The sequence below is a fragment of the Sturnira hondurensis genome, unplaced genomic scaffold (assembly GCF_014824575.4).
Source record: "Sturnira hondurensis isolate 20B ecotype Veracruz unplaced genomic scaffold, ASM1482457v3 Scaffold0021143, whole genome shotgun sequence".
Lineage (NCBI taxonomy): Eukaryota > Metazoa > Chordata > Mammalia > Chiroptera > Phyllostomidae > Sturnira > Sturnira hondurensis.
The window spans coordinates 29,449,932-29,469,583 of record NW_028093774.1 but is presented as its reverse complement, the minus strand read 5'-3'; the positions used below and the strand labels follow the sequence as shown (position 1 = coordinate 29,469,583).

The following is a 19,652-nucleotide window of genomic DNA, read 5'->3' as shown; positions in this document are numbered from 1 at the left end:
TGTCTCCGTAGATTCACTAACTCAGCATCTTAGATTGCCACACCAGACGTCTTCTATAAACCCTAGATCTTGATATCCAAGTTGACCTCTCTCCTCTTAGATACAGTAAATGGACCTCCGCAGAACATGCCCATGACTTTCACTACCCTAAGTCAGGTACTTTTCTAATATTTCCTATCTTAGAAAGTGGGGTCATATCCATGTAATCATGTAAGTCAGAAATCTGGGAGCTACTTACTTTTCAACATCCTTCTCATTAGCCCTATAACTCATCCATTTCCAAATCTTAGTGATTCTATCTCCTACAATTCTTTCAAATATTTCCATTTCTCTGGATCCTCACCATCATTCCCAACTGCAGGCTCCCATAATCTCTTCCTTAGACAACTCCAATAGCTACCTACAAGGTTTTACTCCAACCTTCTCCGTGATTCCTTCCAAGGGGATTGTCCACACTGAAACCCAACTGGTCTTTTCAAAATTCAATCGATTCATGTCTCCACCCTGCTTTCACGCCCATCAAGGGCTTATCCTGGCCTGCAAGTATGTCGAAACTCAGTTCCCATCATTCTGCCCTAGCTCTCAATGTAACAGCCACACTAATTTTTCTTATGTTCTCATAGCCTTCAAGTACTCTCCAACCATAGGACCTTTTAACTTACTATTCTCTCTGCCTAAATATCATTCCTTTCCCTCCCTATCTGACTGACACCTATATATTTTTTTAGGTTTTGACTCAGTTGTCACGAGCCCAACAAAGCTTTTCCTGACCTTCTGACCAGGTCATTCCATAAGTTTAGAGTCGATGTGGTTGGGGTTTGATGAGGTCATGAGGGTGGAGTCCCTCGTGAATGTGATTAGTACCCTCATGAGAGGCACAAAGAGCTTCCTTCCTCTTCCCTGTTGTCCATCCTATGAGGATACAGTGAGAAGTCAGCTGTCTGCAACCAGAAGGAGGGTTCTCACCAAAACCTGACCATGTTGGCTCCCTGCTCTCAGAATTCCAGCCTCCAGGACTGTAAGAAGTAAATCTATGTTGTTTACAAGCCCCCCAACTTTTGGTATTTTGCTACAGCAACCCAAATACAAAAAGATATTTATTTATCAATGAATCCTCAGGAAATTAGTTCTAATCTGTCCTCATAGCTCTTAGCACAGCAATTTTCAACTGGTGTGCCGCAAGAATTTTTAAAACATGCAATACCTGACTAGTCAGAGACACTGACCTCTTTTCCCTTAGACTGTCAAATAAGAAAAAATGACAATAGAAAACACAACAATAACCATCCAGTGTGAATGCCCTGTCTTGAACCATAAATATATAGGTCATATAATAGAGTTGCATCTTATTTGTCACATCACATAATGAGGTTGTCTCCAATTGCTTGATTCTTTTTTACCAGAAACTTTTATATACAAGTATAGGCACCTGATTTTTTAAAAAGTCACTTTGGATTAAAAAGGGTAGGTAATTACTATTATTATTTTGTTGTTGTTAATCAATCAAAATTATACTGTTTTTAGCTCAGATCGGCAGAAATACATGTTTGGTGTGCCGCGGAATGTTATAATTAGTCTATGTGTGCCATGAAATGGAAAGGTTGGAAACTGCTGTCTTAGCACATCAAAGCCATGGAAAAACTGAACCTTTCTTGGAATCCAGACTGCTCCATTTCATGAAGGTGTTTACACACACTTCACGTCCAAATGGTTCTAACACACAACACGTTCCTGCAGGAGGGCCGGCAGGTGGTCGTGGCCCAGGACATTTCAGAAGCCATAACTCCACACGTGAGCAGATTCTTGAATGGATCTCTGCAAGAGGCTGAATCTTGAAAACATCTCATTATACAGGACCGGGCAAAAGTAGGTTTACATTGTGAGTACACCAAACACAGAATTTATTCTTGGATTATTATTTACTAATTACTGTATTACCTCATACGACACCTGTGAACCTACCTTCACCCCACCCTGTATCCTTTGTAAGAAGCCACCCAGTATCCTCTCAGAGACAGACATGAAATCAAACAAGCACTTTTCCCTCAAGAGTTAGAAAGGCGAAAACTAAATCGCAGGCCCCTAATTCAAAACGGCCTGCTAGGATTCAGAAATGTTTCTCAGTTTGATTGCACATTCAGTTGGGATGGAGGTGAGGCGGGATGGAGCTGAGGCGGGCTGGAGGAGGGCACCTCAGTCACCCCTTCTAGGCCCCTCAAACATTGTCTTAGTTGGTCTACAGTGAAATGCAGGCATCAGTATCAGGTTGGCCAAAAAGTCCGTTTAGTTTTCTCCATAAAATAAGAGACACACTTTTCATTTGCACCTGTAAGTTTATTGATTTGGATATTTTGAGTATGTCAGCTATCTTCCACTTTTGCTTTCAGGTGGATAGAGGCCAGCGGTGCTGCTAAACATCTCCCGATGCATCAGACATTCCCACAGCGCCCACAAGAATTATTTGGCCAAAATGTCAATTGTACCAAGAAACTTGCCAAACTACTTGTGACACTTTTGATCAGTTGTAGCACCTTCTCCATATATTATACAATATTTTGTGTTTCAGTTACATTTTTACCTTTCTTGAAACAATAAAGCATAATATGCCAAAAATGTGCATTTCCTTTCTTCAATATTAAAATCGCTGCACAAAAATTACCAATTTTGATGTTTCTTTTCTTAAATACATGCTGATAGGACAACTGTCACAATACGATCTAACAAAATTGCTTCAAACAAAGTTAAAGACAACTAATCTCTACCAGAGCCATCATACAGAAAAATATAAACGACCTTTTTGGCCAACCCAATATTTGTTTTTAAATCCTCTCATTCGGTTCTTACACATAGCGATGGTGGAGAAGCACTAATTCACTGCCACGATCATTCCTAAATGCCAGCAGCTTCAGCCGAATCCTGTAATGAGTATCAGAAACACAGACGGCTAAATCCTAATGCAGGCACAGTGAACAGACTCCCTCAGGGCACAGCACAAAATACACGCAGCCACAGCAGAATGTCTCCTGCTCAGCCAGGTTTGGAAAACTTCCACCTAGTACCATGCTATTCAAAGTGTGGGCCGGTACCACCTGGGAGTTTTATTGGCAAAGCAGAATCTGGGACCCACCCCAGATCTGGTCAATCAGAACCTGCATTTTATTGAGACCATCTGGTGGTCCCCAAGCTCATGAATACATTCATCTTGTGCATCCTTGTCTTCTTTTTTATGGATGGGAAGGCAGGTCAGGAAAGTTAAAGAATTCAGCAAACTTAGAAAAGGGGTGTCTTGGTGGGGACAAAACGTAGAACCTGGCCTCACTGTCCAAGACTTCCTCTCCTATCACACTGTATTTCTGAACTGCTATCTAAGCTTCTGTTTTGCTGTGACTTAAAGAAAGCACTTCCTTTTACAGTGTTACTCCTTCAGACAGTAGGATAATAACTACATTCAACTCAATATCCCTGCATATTAATCCCATTCCTAAAGGAGATCATATGCAAACCCTAAAGTCAATAATCCTGACCGATAGGAATTTCTGGAAGAAGAGAAGTTATATTCAATGAAAATAACATAGAACCCTGACTGGTGTAGCTCAGTGGATTGAGCACGGGCCTGCAAACCAGAGGATCGTGGTTCGATTCCCAGTCAGGAAACATGCCTGGGTTGCAGGCCAGTTCCCAGCAGGGGACATATGAGAGGCAACCATACACTGACATTTCTCTCCCTCTCTCCTTCTCATCCCCTCTAAAGATAAACAAATAAAATCTTTTAAAAAAAGAAAAGAAAATAACATAGCAGTATATGAAATATTTCTTCCTTTTCTACAGCAATTCCAAGAAAAGAACATTTTCCTCTGAGCTGCTCCAGCACGACCCGTACCTGACATGATTGGACAGTTTTTCGGCTTTTTGTTTTCTTTTTATGAAAACTGTGTATTCTGATCCAGAAATTCCATGGACGTTAACAATGGGTGAATGGGGGGGGCGCAGCGGGGGAGAAGTTAAATCTCCCTCTCCCCCTCTCCCTCCCATCCTCTCCTCCTTTTTAATGCAAATAACCCTAAGGGATATATTTCAGAGCACCAGCACAAAGAAGTTTTAAGGTATTTTCAGAAGTGCTAAGCCACACAAAAGAATTCTAGGGTACTGACAAGGAGGGAAGACATGGAGTCCAGGTGAAGGCAAAAAATGTCACAAAAAGAAACCGAAACACTGAATAAAACACTCACATTAATTTACGGTTTTTCCAAAGTTTTCAAGACTACTTCTAAGGAAAGCCAACTGGATGTTCCCCCGATTGTATTCACTTGGTCCTCCCTTTGGGGAAGCACACCAGCCAGAAATCATCACGCTTATCCCCAAAACCCTAACACCCAGGCACAGAGCTGCCCCAGCAGAGATGGAGCGCAGGCAGAAACTGGAAGCCTGGCTCGGGGCTCTGTCCTGCCACTCTCCCAGGTCGCCAGCCTTCCCTGAGGAAGGACCTGAGTCACCCCAACCTCTACAAGCCTCTGATTCAAAGGGCTAAAGGATACACATTCCAAACATCAGTGACCAAGAAGGGACATTTGAAGCTTAAAAGCAACACAATAAAATCCACGTAGCAATAATCACTATCATTTTCTAAGAGGTTGGTAGAAGGGGGCATTGTTGAGTATCTTCAACAATGCTAACTGTCAAATATTCATTATAAAGTTAAGTTTTGGTTTGGGATTTTGGTTTTATTCAACAATTTACTTTGTTTCTCATCTAAGTCAGGCTCTTATTAAAATCTGAAGCTACACGTTTCTAATCCACAAGAACAGACTGACCAAGCTAATTGCCTGGCCTGTGATACTCTTTTCTGAATGTCTGTAAGTAGAATACAGACATCACCTCTGGACACAGTCACACTGAGCTCCCTTTGGTTGTGTTCTCCTTTACTTCAAAGGAATAGAGGGGGAGCTAGATGAGAGTGATTATGCAGGTGATCACTACAGCATCAGTCCAATCTGGCTGTCTCCCAAATTTCCCTTTCTCAGGGGACTCTTCCCCACCTCTGTCTACACCCAGATGCTCAGGTCAAAATCTGAAAAGTCATCCTCATACTTCTAGATCATTCATGCCTTCTAGACTATTGTCAGGCTCTCCTGAGCTGGTCCCCTAATATCACTCCTCCTCCCTCCAATCCAACTTGTCATTACACAACAAGTAACCCTTCTAGCCAGACCTGTCCCTGGCACTGGAATATAATACAAAAGCCTCACCCTGGATAGCCAGACCCATAACTGTCTCCCTCCACCCTTCCTTCCTTTCTTACTCTTTTTTTGCCCACTGCATCCCTCTAAGCTCCTTAAACTGGCCTTTAAGCTTCACAAACTCAGCCAGCCATTCTTTTTCTGTCCTTAGGACTGTTCCCATGTTTTCTCATTGCCCAAAATATTCCTCTGCCCACATACCATCTAGCTACCTTACTTTAGGTCTCACTTAAACACTATTTCCTTAAAGGGGCCTCCCCGGACATGATCTTCCAACCAAAATTAGTCCCCCTTACCCTTAATCACAGCACCTCCCCTGTTCCTTCAAAATTGTCACCACAATTTGCAGTTAAATATTAGATATGAGTCACCTGAATGCCTGTTTCCCTACCAGACTCCAAGTCCCATGAGGTCAGGGACCACATCTATTTGTTCATCACTGTACACCTCGAATGTCTGTCAAATGATCAAATCAAATGTAACAATTTTGATTCCTGTGTAAAGTCACACAGGAATCAATAATTATTAGAGCAATGTTAGACATTGTCAAGAATATAGGTAAGAATCATGCTAGGCATTTCTCTGCAAAGAACTGACAATTCTGTTAAAAAAATATATATATATACATACACACACATATATACATACATATAGCCCTGGACGGTATGGCTCAGTGGACTGAGTGCTGACCTGAGAACCAGAGGGTTGCTGCTTTGGTTCCCGGTCAGGACACCTGCCCGGATTGTGGGCCGGGTCCCCAGTGGGGGCCATGCAAGAGGCAGCCACACACTGATGTTTCTCTCCCTTTCTTTCTCCTTTCCCCTCTCTCTAAAAATAAACAAATAAAATATTTAAAATACATACATGTATACATATATATTCCTAAACAGATTTCCCTGCACTTGTGAATTTAAATCATGGAATATACATTATTTTTTAAACTTGTCTTCTGAGTGAGCTATATCTATAGATATACTTAAGTTTCATAGAACAGTAACAACAAAACCATTACTGAAGCGCATGTAACACATTTTATTTGGGCTAAAGTCCTGGCACAGGTGTTTAAACAAAGGCATAAATAATGTCCACGTCATGGCCACATCGACCACGTGGTTATCCGGGAGGTGCGCTGCCCGCTTCCACTACACCGACAACAGAATAAAAGGCTGGTATCTTTCCTGCCCTTACAACACACCTTTATCCTTCAGTTCTACAAGGAAATGTGTATGTGTGTGTGTGTCGACACATACACTTTGTACCCTTCCACAATGAGACTAATTATTACATAATAATATTACCAACATTAGGCAGGCCATCACCGTGGGAGTTTGAAATATGCAAAAATATCTGTTAATTTATTCAAATTTGTTCAGCTGTCATCAAAGTTAAAAATATGCCTCCATGTTCCATCTCCTTCAAGATCAAAGGTACATTTTTAAGTTTCTGTGTGTCTTTGATGGCATTATTTTCCCATCTAGCCACAGCAGTTTAGAATGTATAAGATACTGCACATTTCTAAAATTCTATTGGTAGGAATAATAAAAATTTTGTTATAAAATACTTCTATATACAAAAAAGTTCAACAATTCAAAGTCTGTACTATTAATAGTTGGTGTTCTGTTCACTAGAAGACAGATTTCTGAAACGAACACTGGTCAGAATCATTAGAAGGAAAATATGACTCCAATATGGCCTAGAGATTCATAGTCTCAAAACAAAAACCCTTCACATGAATNGTTTCTGTGTGTCTTTGATGGCATTATTTTCCCATCTAGCCACAGCAGTTTAGAATGTATAAGATACTGCACACTTCTAAAATTCTATTGGTAGGAATAATAAAAATTTTGTTATAAAATACTTCTATATACAAAAAAGTTCAACAGTTCAAAGTCTGTACTATTAATAGTTGGTGTTCTGTTCACTAGAAGACGGATTTCTGAAACGAACACTGGTCAGAATCATTAGAAGGAAAATATGACTCCAATATGGCCTAGAGATTCATAGTCTCAAAACAAAAACCCTTCACATGAATACAGATAATTACAGCTTTACACTGGATTTTATTATAATAAAATTTCTTAAAATACCTAAAGCCATAAGACATTCACTAATTATATAATCTTAGATACAAACTAAATAAGTCAAGATGTGTTTATCAGGGGAAAAAAGTATTACATATTTAATGATTCGGCAGCATTTTTCAATCCTGCGAATAAACAAACCTCTTTTTTGCAAATGAACTGTGTCTGAAGGGATTATATATTTTCCTGGAAGTTAACCTTTTAAGGCAATTGAACACTAATGACAAGATAACTAATGAAGAATTTCAATTAAAAGGCTAGTCTAATCTGCACACCTGGTAGAAAAATAAGCAGAGCTTTTTCTGAATGCATTGACAATCCAATTAATTTTCTAAAGCTTTGTCCTATTTTATTTTAATTTCTACTATCTATGCACCAGCAGCTAATTGTTCAAGGGAAAGATACAGATCGCAAATTCAATGCAATTCTCTTCTTTGGCCAGATTTCACTGGGCCAGTTACGAAAAGAGGCTGACATTTCTGCCTTCTTCAGCTTCTTCAGCCATGGCCAGTCACTGAGATGTAGAGAACTAATGTTTCTTTGGCTCTAAATAGGAGGGTTTTGCTGAGTAGAGAAGGGGTGCCTATTTGTTTTTGTTTTATGTGTTTTGTTTTTTCCCTCCAACTAATTAAGTCCTTGGTAAAGTGCATCCAACTGCTTTTAAGCTCAGATCCACCAGTTTATGGAAATCTCAACTTTTAATACTTTGCTTTCTTTAGGATAAAAGAGAAAGGGAGGGAGGGAGGAAGAGAGGGAGCGAAGCTACCCAAACCTTATCTTAGAGAGAAAAGAAAAAAATTAGTATTATTAAGCCCTTACAATCATGAGGATAGTAAGGATCCCGCATGAGGATCCTGCAGTGCAAGATCCACTACATTTGTGGTTTTGCTGAGTTTTTCCAGCAGTTTTAATAATTCTGGAGAGTTCTGGTGTGTCACTGTAGGTAAAGGCTCAAGCCAGGACAGAAGTCTGTGTCATCAAGATCAAAACGCCTCTGCTTTGTTGAGAGCACCGTTCTCTGAGCTCGGAAATGCCCTGCAGCGTTCCAGAAAGATGGCCAGTTACCCTGACCACAGGTGCTCCAGCAGAGACAGACTTTAGGAATAAATGGGAGACGGTATCACACCTTTCAGTCCTCATTCTCAGAGGAGATATTTTGTTCCCAAGCCCAACTCTTTTCTTTCGACCTTTCATTCTTTCTTTGGTCCATCATCTTCTTCATATGCAAGGGCTGCATATGACGTCGCTTGTGGACATGTTTCATGCCCTGATATGTGTCAGTACAGTGAATAGGCACAAATGCACTCATTCTGCGCATGAGAAGATGATCTCATGCTCATCTTCTGTTCCAGCTTGATGTACAACTGAAGTAGTTTCTAACTCTTTGTGCACATCTCCAAGGGCTTAAAAGTGCAAGTACTTTATGCAAAAAAGAACTTTTGAAAAATCTATGTATTCTTATTAAATTATTTTAAAAGCAATTTTGTAGTTAGGAGTTATTGATGGTAAATTTTATCACTGAGAATCAATCCTTACCAGGTAAAGTATTTTCTGAGTGCTTTGCCCTAAGGAGCAGCTTACGGTCCTACACTATATTTGGAGGAGGGGGAAAATGGATTTTGACTATTTAGAGACTGCAGAGCCAGTTTTACCCTGCAGTCTTACCCTGAAGGGTTGATAATTGGTAATTATGCGTCAATACCTTTGATAGAAATGGGGAAATACCAAAGAAATTAAGTCTGTTTCCAGACTTAATTTAAGTCTTCAGCCAAAACCAATGATAAATTCAGTTCTGGCCACACTGAGTTTTAGGTGACTTGGGACAAGTGTAAGAGGAGAAATTGTGCAGGCCACTGGAATATGGGGCTGGAGCGCAGAGAGGGACAAAGCCAGCACAGAGGACAAGTGCGCTCTAAAAGACAGGTGAAGACGTAAGAAAGACGGCTGAAGGTTGAACTTGGGGAGCTATGCACTCTTCAGAGAGAGGAGAGGAGAGGAGGCGAGGGTAGGGAAGGGAGGAGAAGAGAAGAAAAAGGGAACAGAGAGAGAACCCAGGAAAAAGGGCAGGAGAGAGTGCAAAGACATGAAATCCAAAAGGCGAACATGGATGTGGAAAGGTAGGGAAGCACAGTCTCAAATCCTGCAAAGCCAGAAATATACAGACCAACAAAAGGCCTTTGGAGTCACAAGAATGTTCACTCATATGTAACCTTCTAGGAAACTTCAACAATATGGTATAGACAGAAATAGGTTGAAAACAGATGCAACCAAGAAGTAAAGGCAACTACAGATGGTGCGTTCAAAGATTTAAACATCTCAGTGATAATAAAACCAACAGCACTGGTACTTACACTACTTCTTATGTGCCAGACATTATTCTTAGCACTTTGCATGTACTACCTCATTTAATCTTTACTCTTAACACCATAAGCTAGATACTATTATTACTTGTATTTTACAGAGGAGAAAACTAGGTATAGATAAGTAAGCCAAAGACCTAGTAACTCTCAGAGCCAGGATGCTAATGCAAACCCCCAGCATCTATGGCTCTTAACCAGTGTGTACATTGCCTTCACATAAAAAAAGAAAGAAGCATCATTTTTATCACTGTGTTCATTGTGCATCCCCAATGCTTAGATCAGTGCCTAGCACACAGTAAGCCCACAATAAATTTGTTGAATTAATAAATGATTAACTAAAAAGAGTATGAGGATCAAGCAAAGGGATGGGAGTTGTTTTTAAGAGACTTTATTCTAGGACTATTTAAGCTTCCTTGAAAAAGTCCTTTTTTCTCTCAATATAAGAAAATAAGCCCTGGCTGGCGTAGCTCAGTGGACTGAGCGCGGGCCTGCGAACCAGACGATCACGGTTCGATTCCCAGTCAGGGCACATGCCTGAGTTGCAGGCTGGTTCCTTGCAGGCTAACTACCAGCAGGGGATGCAAAAAAGGCAGCCATACATCGATGTTTCTCTCCCTCTCTCCTTCTCCTCTAAAGATAAATAAATAAATAAAATCTTTAAAAAAAAAAAGAAAATAAGCTCATTGTGTTTTAATTTGCCCCAAATAAAAAAATAGGCCAGCAGACAAAAAAGACTTATAGAAAAGATCAGGATAAAGGTTAATTTTCCCCTCAATCCAAGTAAGTGGTTTGATTTTCCGTTAAACTTGGTGATCTGACAATGGCTCTGCAGTCTCTAAATAGTCAAAATCCATTTTCCCCCTCCTCCAAATATAGTGTAGGACCGTAACCTGTTCCTTAGGGCAAAGCACTCAGAAAATACTTTACCTGGTAAGGATTGATTCTCAGTGATAAAATTTACCATCAATAACTCCTAACTACAAAATTGCTTTTAAAATAATTTAATAAGAATACATAGATTTTTCAAAAGTTCTTTTTTGCATAAAGTACTTGCACTTTTAAGCCCTTGGAGATGTGCACAAAGAGTTAGAAACTACTTCAGCTGTACATCAAGTTGGGACAGAAGATGAGCATGAGCTCACTTACACGTTCACCTCTCATGCTCTCAAGAAACCCATCTGATTGGCCCTATACAATGCGATTTCCAGTTTCAAATGTACACATTCACAACATGTGTTAAACTATGCAATTACTTATACAAGCTTACTGAACAGATTTAAGCAGCACTGTTTTGGGGGGAAATCCATTATGGACTTGTTTAACTTAGGAGACAAAATCAGAAAGCATTTATTCAACTAGTACTTAGTGCTGTGTGCTCTTCACAGTGGAGGGTGTTAAGGTATGTGCAGGTATGACCCAAATCCTTGCAGAGCTTAGTTCATGTATCAACATGTGCATGACTTTCCAGTTATATGTCAGTGTCTTTAGAAACTGCTATGATTGTACACTTACACTCAGATCTCAAATTGCCTATCTCCTGAAATCAATAGGACTTCATACATAGTACTCATATTTCTCTTAATGGACCAGATCCCAAGAAAGAAAGAAATTCATTTCAATGAAATTTCATGTAGCTTTTCAACCACTCTTTCTTATCTAAACTACTCTGCTCTTTATTTAATTTTCCTACCTTTTTCCATGTGAAAACTTAATATATCACAAAACTACTATCTAGAATATATACAAATGTGTCTATTTCAAAGTAACCTCATCCAACCAAATACTAAAATGTTTCAACTGCACAGTGACTTATGAGATTACATTATTACTGCCCTCATTCAATCAAATATTTTTCAAGATTAAACCTTTCCAATATTAACTTCTACATTATATAAAGTAAGGATATTTAAATAATTCTTTTTATTCATTACTCAATGATAAAAAGGGGTCATGCCATACATTATTCAATTAGAGTGTTTGGTGGAATACACTGAGGATTTCTTTTTCAATTTTATTAAAGTATAATTGACAAATAAAAATTGTATATACTTCAGGTTGTACAGCTTAGTGGTTTGACATAGGTACACACTGTGAAATGATTAGCACAATCAAGCTCATTATTTTATCCATTACCTCACATAGTTACTGTTTTCTTTCCTTTTTGAGGACATGTGACAAGAATATAAGATAGGCTTTTTTAAAATTCGACTCTGCTACGAGTAAAGGGAAAATGTTTCACAAATCCCCACCTCATAGGGCACATCAGGACCACTTTCTCCAACCTCAGTTTCCACCACAACCACCACCAGTTTTTGGTGGTGACTTGTTCACGGTTCATCTGATTTAGCAACATAGCACTTTTAGTCATATAATTAATATGTGCCGTATTTTAATTTTCCCATTAAAACTAATTTTGTTGAGGACATTTCAAAGCACATTTCAATATGCAGTTTCTAACCTTTCCCCCCGTACCCCCCCAAAAATCTCTAAGTCCAAGATTCAGACTTACTGATTAATAAGAAACACCAATTAAAGTAATATTACCTCCAATCATATTTTCGGGGGCAATTTAATAAGTTTGAAGAACTCTGAAGAATATTAGTTTTGGCTCTGCATTTTATTTTAAAAGTTTGGATATTGGAAAACTACTACAATCATATCCTAGGTAAGTAACCATAAATCTGGGAACAGTCAATAAAATCAAAGCACTGCCATGAACTGACTCACCGATTTCACATAAATTACAGCAAGACATATGCTAGAGGGCAAATTTTATTGAAATATAATATGTCTTCTATATTATAGTCATCTTTCTAGTACAAACCTTACTTATATGGCATTTTCCTTACATTGCATATATTTACCACCACACTGAAAGGGTTTATTAAAATAAAATTTTGTCCATCTGACAAAGCAAATGTTCTACTAGTCTAAAATTTATTTAAATTTATTCCTTTGCATAAACTATCTTTATTAATAATACCCCATTCAGTCATCAAACATTGTTTACCATCAACTAAAATAAGATTGTAGTGACTACCTTTCTTGGTTTTACTTTTCTATGTATTATATTTTAAATATTTTCTTCCTGAAGTAATAACTAACTACATTGATTTTAACTTCCAATCAAATTTAAGGAAACAAGAAAAAAAGAAAACAGAAAAAGAACAAAAGTAACCACTTGGTTCACCTGTGACAGAGCCTACAGTGACCTCTGGTGGTGGGTCTAACAACAGAGTTCTGGAGAACAACTCATACAACCTTTCCCTAGGCCAGACACTGGAGAATATGGAAGCATCGTTGGTCCACACTAGCAAATAGCTGTTATCAACAATCAAAGCCTAAGGTAAATATTGACTAAACTAGGGGATTTCTTTTTGGAAATCTAATCAGTCACTGTCAATTAAAATAATCATAGCTTCTCCCTTCTATCAAAACAGAGTGTCTTATATGGTTCTGTTAAAAGATGGCTAAGGCAGTTAAAAGATGGCTAGGCACATGGATTTCATACACACCCTACTTCTGGAATGAAGCAAAAGATAAGCAAAGAGGGAAACTCCAGTGGAGGCCAGAGTGCCCTGGGGCAAACAGCGCTGTAGTCAGGAAAACACCACATTCGTCACATAATACAACGTGGGCTCTAAAGCGAGACAATCCCTTGGCCTATTTATAAATATAATTTAGGAAGTTGTCAGTATAACTTTAACCTCTATGATACTTCAATAGTGAAAGTGATACATTCTAAGATTGGGTAAACCAATACTTCTAAAACACTATGTGCTTTTATCAGCATTTCCTAAATTGTGATTTCAATATTAAAGAAAATTTTTCAAGAAAAAATACCAAGAAATTTTACCCAAAATGCCCATTTTTCACCACTTCTTTCAAATTGGATAATACCTAAAAGTTATTATTCCTTTTTCGTTGTTAAATCACTAATTTATTTCCTCTCCTATAGGTTCTTTTTTAGATCTCAGTTTTTACAAATGTTAATTACAGCACAAAATCATTTTGGATATTCCTATAAGTAAAAGAAAACTGAGTAAAGAAATTGCTGGTGCAGCTGGGCATCTCAAGAAAAACAGAAATCGAGTATATTGAACTTCTTCTCTTGAAAGTTAAGTGGTTCATAAAATACGACCTGCACTGTCTTCTTTCCTGAGCCCTTTTTTCCTCTAAAGAGAAAAACATTTGTAGTTTTTCATAATGTTCAAAGTACTAAAAAACAATATTTAATTTGTAATAAACACTATTTCCAAAGTTATCATTTTTCAAAATGGCAACCTAGTTTACTGTTACCCAAAATAACCATTTCTGCCGATTTGTCAAGGAATCAGAGACGACATCTGATGAAATGTGCTGCCCAAAGACATGACCCCACTGAAGGCCTTGGAAATGCTTTGTTTTTTGCCCCTAAAATCCAGTCTAATAGTCCTAAAAACTGTTGTTTTATTTCCGTGACTTTCCCTTTACCCGCAAGTATACTTGCTCCTTACAGCCCAGTATACGTTGATGAACAGCTTGCATAAATAACTGAAATTTAAATGAGTGAAGATAGCCTAATAATGTTCCAGACACAGATCTGGTCGAGAAGCACTTTGGGCCAGAGACCTTCTACGAGACATTGCACAGATGTAATGAACTCACCACACAGTTCCCAAACTCTCCCTACCTACCAACTTATTTGAAAAATGTATTTAAACCTTGCTATTTACCCTTTTGACTGTTACTTCTTGGGCTAATAACGTGCTCTCTATACCTACTAGAATCACATGCCAAGAATCATTGTAATTCCTTTTATTTGTCCGAAATGATCTGGTCTTTTATCTTAAAACTGAATAAATTCCCTACTTTTAATATTTGGGGATTTTTCTTTAAAGTATGTGTGTATCCATCTTACTCAATGGCCCTCATTATTTGATTTGATCTTACTTTATTTTATAGACTTTGAACCACCAGTAACAATTGGAAATGTCTGCCCATAACAGACTGAGTCAACTAAACAAGAAAAATAAAAATCCCATCTCAGGAGGTGGGAAATAACAACAAATAGGCTATCGTGCTACTCTGGGGCTCAGAATACAGCACCATTATTCTGGGAAATTGCAGCTGAGGAGTTTGGGATTTTATTAGGAACTCCTCACATTTAAAAGCATCATCAAGAAGTTGTCTGATGGATTTCTAATTGGCTGAGACTTCAGCTCATTAGTGATATCCATGGACAAATAAGTGTCTGATGTTTTGTTTTCTCTTCGTGTCTGTTTCCCTTTCATGTCTAATCTCAATTATCTCCCTCCCTCCATGTGTGTATGTCTTTCTCTCTTTCTCTCTCTCCCCCACAACCCACCTCCCTTCCTCTCTGTATTTCTATTACTTTCTACATTTGTCTTTGTGTGTGAGAGAAAGGGTGTTTTCTTCTGCACTATCTTTGTATATAGGGGGATGTCAGTCTGCATGTTAATCTGTGTGCATCTCTAGGTATCGTTTCTGTTTTATCTGACTCGCACTAAAACAAGAAAATGATGTTGTATCAGAAAGAGAAGCATTTCGTGGACTAAAACAATCCCAGCCTATCTCTCCAATTCTTAAATATACTGAGAGCTACCCCTCCTTTTCTTTCTTTTTCCACTAAAACTCTACCAACACTTCACTTTCAATGCTGTTAAATTAGTGAATAATGAAATCTTCACTGTGACAAACTCAATCTGCCTGTGAGAATTCTGAAGGAAATTTTCTCTGTTAATCCCAATTAAATAATTTCTCAGAGTAAATGGATCTATTTCTCTGCCAAATCATATAGAAATGGCAACAACTATGGGATACTCCCACACATTTTGGGAGTAAATTTTTCTAATACTCTGTAATTTAAAAATTACAGGCATAATTTTACCACCTATAAAAGTGGTACTGAGACTTCCCAGTATTTATTACATACGCAAGCACATATACTTACCTAAGTTATCACATTTCAAACAAAGCTCAGAGGTTTTGAGTAGTAGTATTAAAAGTTAGCCATAAGCAATTAGCGGTGTTATGCAAAATGCCAAAACAGATAAATTTTCATTCGTACTTGGTGTTATCCATGAAAAGAAACACTAAGCCAATGAAGCGATTATGAACATAACACATGAAAAAGATAGAACAGTCACCAACTTGGATGGAAGATATAAAATGGAGGCAATAGACACAGGTATTTCTAAGCCACACAAGGGAAGTCTTAATTTCATGGTATATCTGAAATAAAAGGTAATCTAAAAACTGACTCATAGTGCCAGACCCTATAAGAAGTTTCAACTAAAGATGCTGTATTAGAAAACTTCAGTCAAGGAATTACCATCTGCTTTCTGGATGCCCTGCAGAACAACTGGGAACCTATAGGTTTTATTCTTTATTCTGCAAAGTCCTTTTACAAAGCAAAATACAAGGAGTTGAAATAATTCAAGAGGATGAGAAAGCTGAAATAAGACTAATGTATCTTAAGTGATTCTGAGAACTTTCAAATATTCCAAATTCTGTTTGAACAGTAATATCCCCTGGTTAGGTCTGGAATAACATTAACAGAAGGTAACAGAGAAACAGAGAAAATGCCTACTATTATAAATTTATATTTTATATCATCATGAAAAATCAAAAACACATTTGAAATCACACTGGAATAGCTAAAAATGTTATAGGTTTTTTTAAAATTCGATCCAACCCAAAAAGTCTACTCTAGACTGTACAGCACCAGATGTTAACCCCCCGTGGAAAACAAAGTCACATGTCAGAGCTTTATGAAAAACAGCTCAGGACATTCAAATATACACAGTCCCTAAACCAGGGGAAAAATGTGCAAGCCCAGTTTTAGCGGAGATCCTAATGTGAGAATTAATATAATCTAAGCTACCAACCCAGGGAGAGCATCGTTGTGTTTAATCGTTTAGGATCATTTGAGTGTGCTTTGCTCTTGCCCCCTAGGCAGGGAACTTCTTGAGAACAGAAGTTTCTTAATCATTTTTACACAAAGGACCCCACAGAGTGTCTGTTGTATAAGCCCCCCAAAAAAAATATTGTTTTAATGAATAAACAAAGAATAAATGAACAATTATGGAACTGCAGAGTATTTCACTTGCTTTGGTCCAAGCTCTCCTGTGAACAATACGCAGAAATGTCTCTCTCACAGTTCTCCAAGCAAGGAATTTAAAAACAAAAAAAACAGCCCCCAGAGGGGAGGGGGGTACTTTACCTATCTTCCTTGTAAAATTGAAAATTATATAAAAGAATTTAAAGCAAGTGGAAGATGTAGAGATTCCAGTAAACTGCAAAGTTTATTAGGCCTTCAACTATGAACTATATAACCATCCCCATTCAGAGTAATATTGGAGGAAATGAAGGCATAAATCGATGGCATCTTAAAGACAATTTAAGGCAAGAAAACCTTCGCATCCGTATCAAGGTAAAAATGGCACTTTTAACATTCTTTCTCTAGTTACTTTAAAAGCACAGAAGCTATTGCTTCCCTTCTACATTTCTCCTAAGTCGAATCAAATATCATATGAATCATTATAGGCCAATGCAAAAAAATTTTTTTCAGAAACTTTCAACATATATTTGACCATGGTAAGTGTCTTCCCATTTTTCAAGCCTTCTCTTCATTAGGTTCAACTTCAAGTACTCTCCCTAGCATAAGGTTCCTTCCAGCAGTGCCCATTGGGCCCAAAAGCCAAATCAGTGACAAAATCTTATTAAGCATCCACTTTCGCAGCCATTCCCAACTTGAAGGAAGCCCTTGCACTAAGATTCAACTCTAAGAATTTGTCCAGTCTCTGCAACCTACTTGGGGAAAAAAATGTAGAAAGAGGATGGACAAGAAATATAGCCCTCACGAAACCGAAGCTCAACACTACTCTCCAGGTGTACCTGCACCCTACCCACCCCACCCCACCCCACCCCACCCCCAGCTTCCTCCTGTTTCCGGCTCTGGACAGGTGGGAGGGGGGTGAGGACGTCCTGCGGAGGAGGTACAACTAACTTTTCAGCACCACTCATTCCCACCCCCATCCGAAATCAGGTCCAGCTAGTCACTGAAGCCACCAGGCTGGGCTGTCTGCATCCCCCGCCCCCTCTGGGAGAGGGATGGGATGGGGGGCGCACACGCGTGTGCAGGATAGAAGTAGGGGTGTTCTGAACTGCAACTCTTCTTACCACTGGAGCGCCTGACGATGTTCTCCAAAAATGTGTTCTGAGGTGCCACCAGCCCTCTCTTGCCCCCCGGCATCCTGGGTCTAGAGAGCGGCGTCCAGGATCCGCGGCGGGGGAGGGGGGGATGCAGGAAGAGAAGGTGGAGGAAGAGTAGGAAAAGGTGGAGGAGAAGATGGAGCCGAAAGAAGAGGGGGTGCGGTGGCGACGGGGTCCCCTGACTGTGTTTCCAGCCCAACCCGGATGAGCAGCTCTGGGGAGGAGGACCAGGCAGTTCATGGTAGTAGCGCTCCCCCGGCCGCAGCTGCCCAGACTGTGGCGGTGCCGCACACGGGGCTCGGGAACTGCAGGCTCCGCGGGGCACAATGCGCCTGCGCCGCCCCCGCTGTCGCTGTCCCGCCGGTGCTGCTGCTCAAGCTACTGCTGAGGCTGCTGCCGTGGTGGCCGCCGCCTGGGAGCGAGCTCAGCATTTCTCCCCCTGCCCCGTGCCCCGTGCCCCGTGCCCCGAGGTCAGGGAGCGGGAAGGGCCAACCCAAGCGCCTCTTCCAGTCACTGTTAGCCCAGACCCAGACACCCTCACTGCACCTTCTTCTTCCGTTGCCCCAGCCCACCCTTCTCTAGCAGCTGGATCACCGCTGCCCCGCGGAGCCCAACTTCTGCGGGGCTGTGCGCCTTGTGTCCGCGCCTCTCTCCCTGGAGATCGAGGCAAATGCTCCCCGTCCAATGGGGCCGTGGAGTGGGAGAGGAAGTGGGAGAAGCCGGCAGGATGCCAGAGAGGGCAATGGGCAATCGAAAGGATCACATCTCAGCTTCTCCGGGAGGGGTCCCGAGCCTCAAACACGTCTGCTGCCTTGAAAGTGCTCCCACTCCGCTGAGGCTGAGCACCGACCTGGGACCGACTGGGCGGTGCACGGGACGCACAGCAGCCACCTGACGCTGCTACGCCCACCCCCGTCATTCCCATTCCGGCTACAGCTCCCGAAGCTCGACACAGGAGCTTTCAGCACCGGCCCTACCCCACGCAGCGCAGTCCGAGCCAGATAGGGTCCGCCTAGGGCTGGGTCTGGCGAGGGAGAGCAGCAGCCGCGCAGGGGCGCTTCCCCAGAGCTGCGGAGCGCAGGAGGCAAGTCGGGAGCCTGGCTGCGAAGTTGCTGAAAAGGCTGCACTTAACGCAAGGAGTAGGGAAAGAGGGTGAATAATTCACAACCGAAAGAGGGTGCGGCGGGCATCATTCGTGGCGGAAAACCAGTGAAGGCGATGGAACAAAGCTGAGCAAGGCTGGAGGTGCGAACAGGATTCGTCTCTAACAACCCTCTAACCACTCGTAACTGGGGACAGGAGTGCAACCATTAGACACAGAGTCCAAAAGCCGGAATTTACCACGGAGAGGGGACAATGGCATGCATGCGAATGCATCTGAGAGAGACGTGGAGAAAAGGGGGAGCTCGTGCCGCAGCAGCTTTTCTTCCCTAAGACAGTGGTTCTCAAAGTGGTCCTCACTGGCAGCACCTCCCAAGAACTTGTTAGAAATGCAGGTGATGGAGCCCTATTGACCCCAGAGCTAGGGAACCCGGAACCGAGGGCGAGAGGCAACGATTGGTTCTATCCCATCCTTAGAACAATCCATCCTTAACAGCTGATTTCCCCCCTCCAGGCAAACATGCTGCACACTCTAATCTGAAAAGCACCGATATAAGGCTTCCTCTGGGGAAGCTCCAACTGAGCCTGTTCAGAAAGGACATAAGCAGGGTCAAGGAGTGGGGACAAAATGTGTGCTGAGACAGGATCAGAAGATG

At 40.6% G+C, this 19,652-nt stretch overlaps 1 protein-coding gene across 1 annotated transcript in view; it reads right to left on the bottom strand.

Annotated features, from left to right (window-relative positions):
• Window positions 1–18,302, bottom strand: part of KCNH5 (potassium voltage-gated channel subfamily H member 5) — a 266,667-nt gene extending 248,365 nt beyond the window's left edge. Inside the window, exon 1 of the mRNA XM_037031623.1 lies at window positions 17,863–18,302. Coding sequence (XP_036887518.1) covers window positions 17,863–17,935 — 73 coding nt within the window. The 5' untranslated portion in view covers window positions 17,936–18,302. The remainder of the gene's footprint in view (window positions 1–17,862) is intronic.
• Window positions 18,303–19,652: the final 1,350 nt, after the last annotated feature.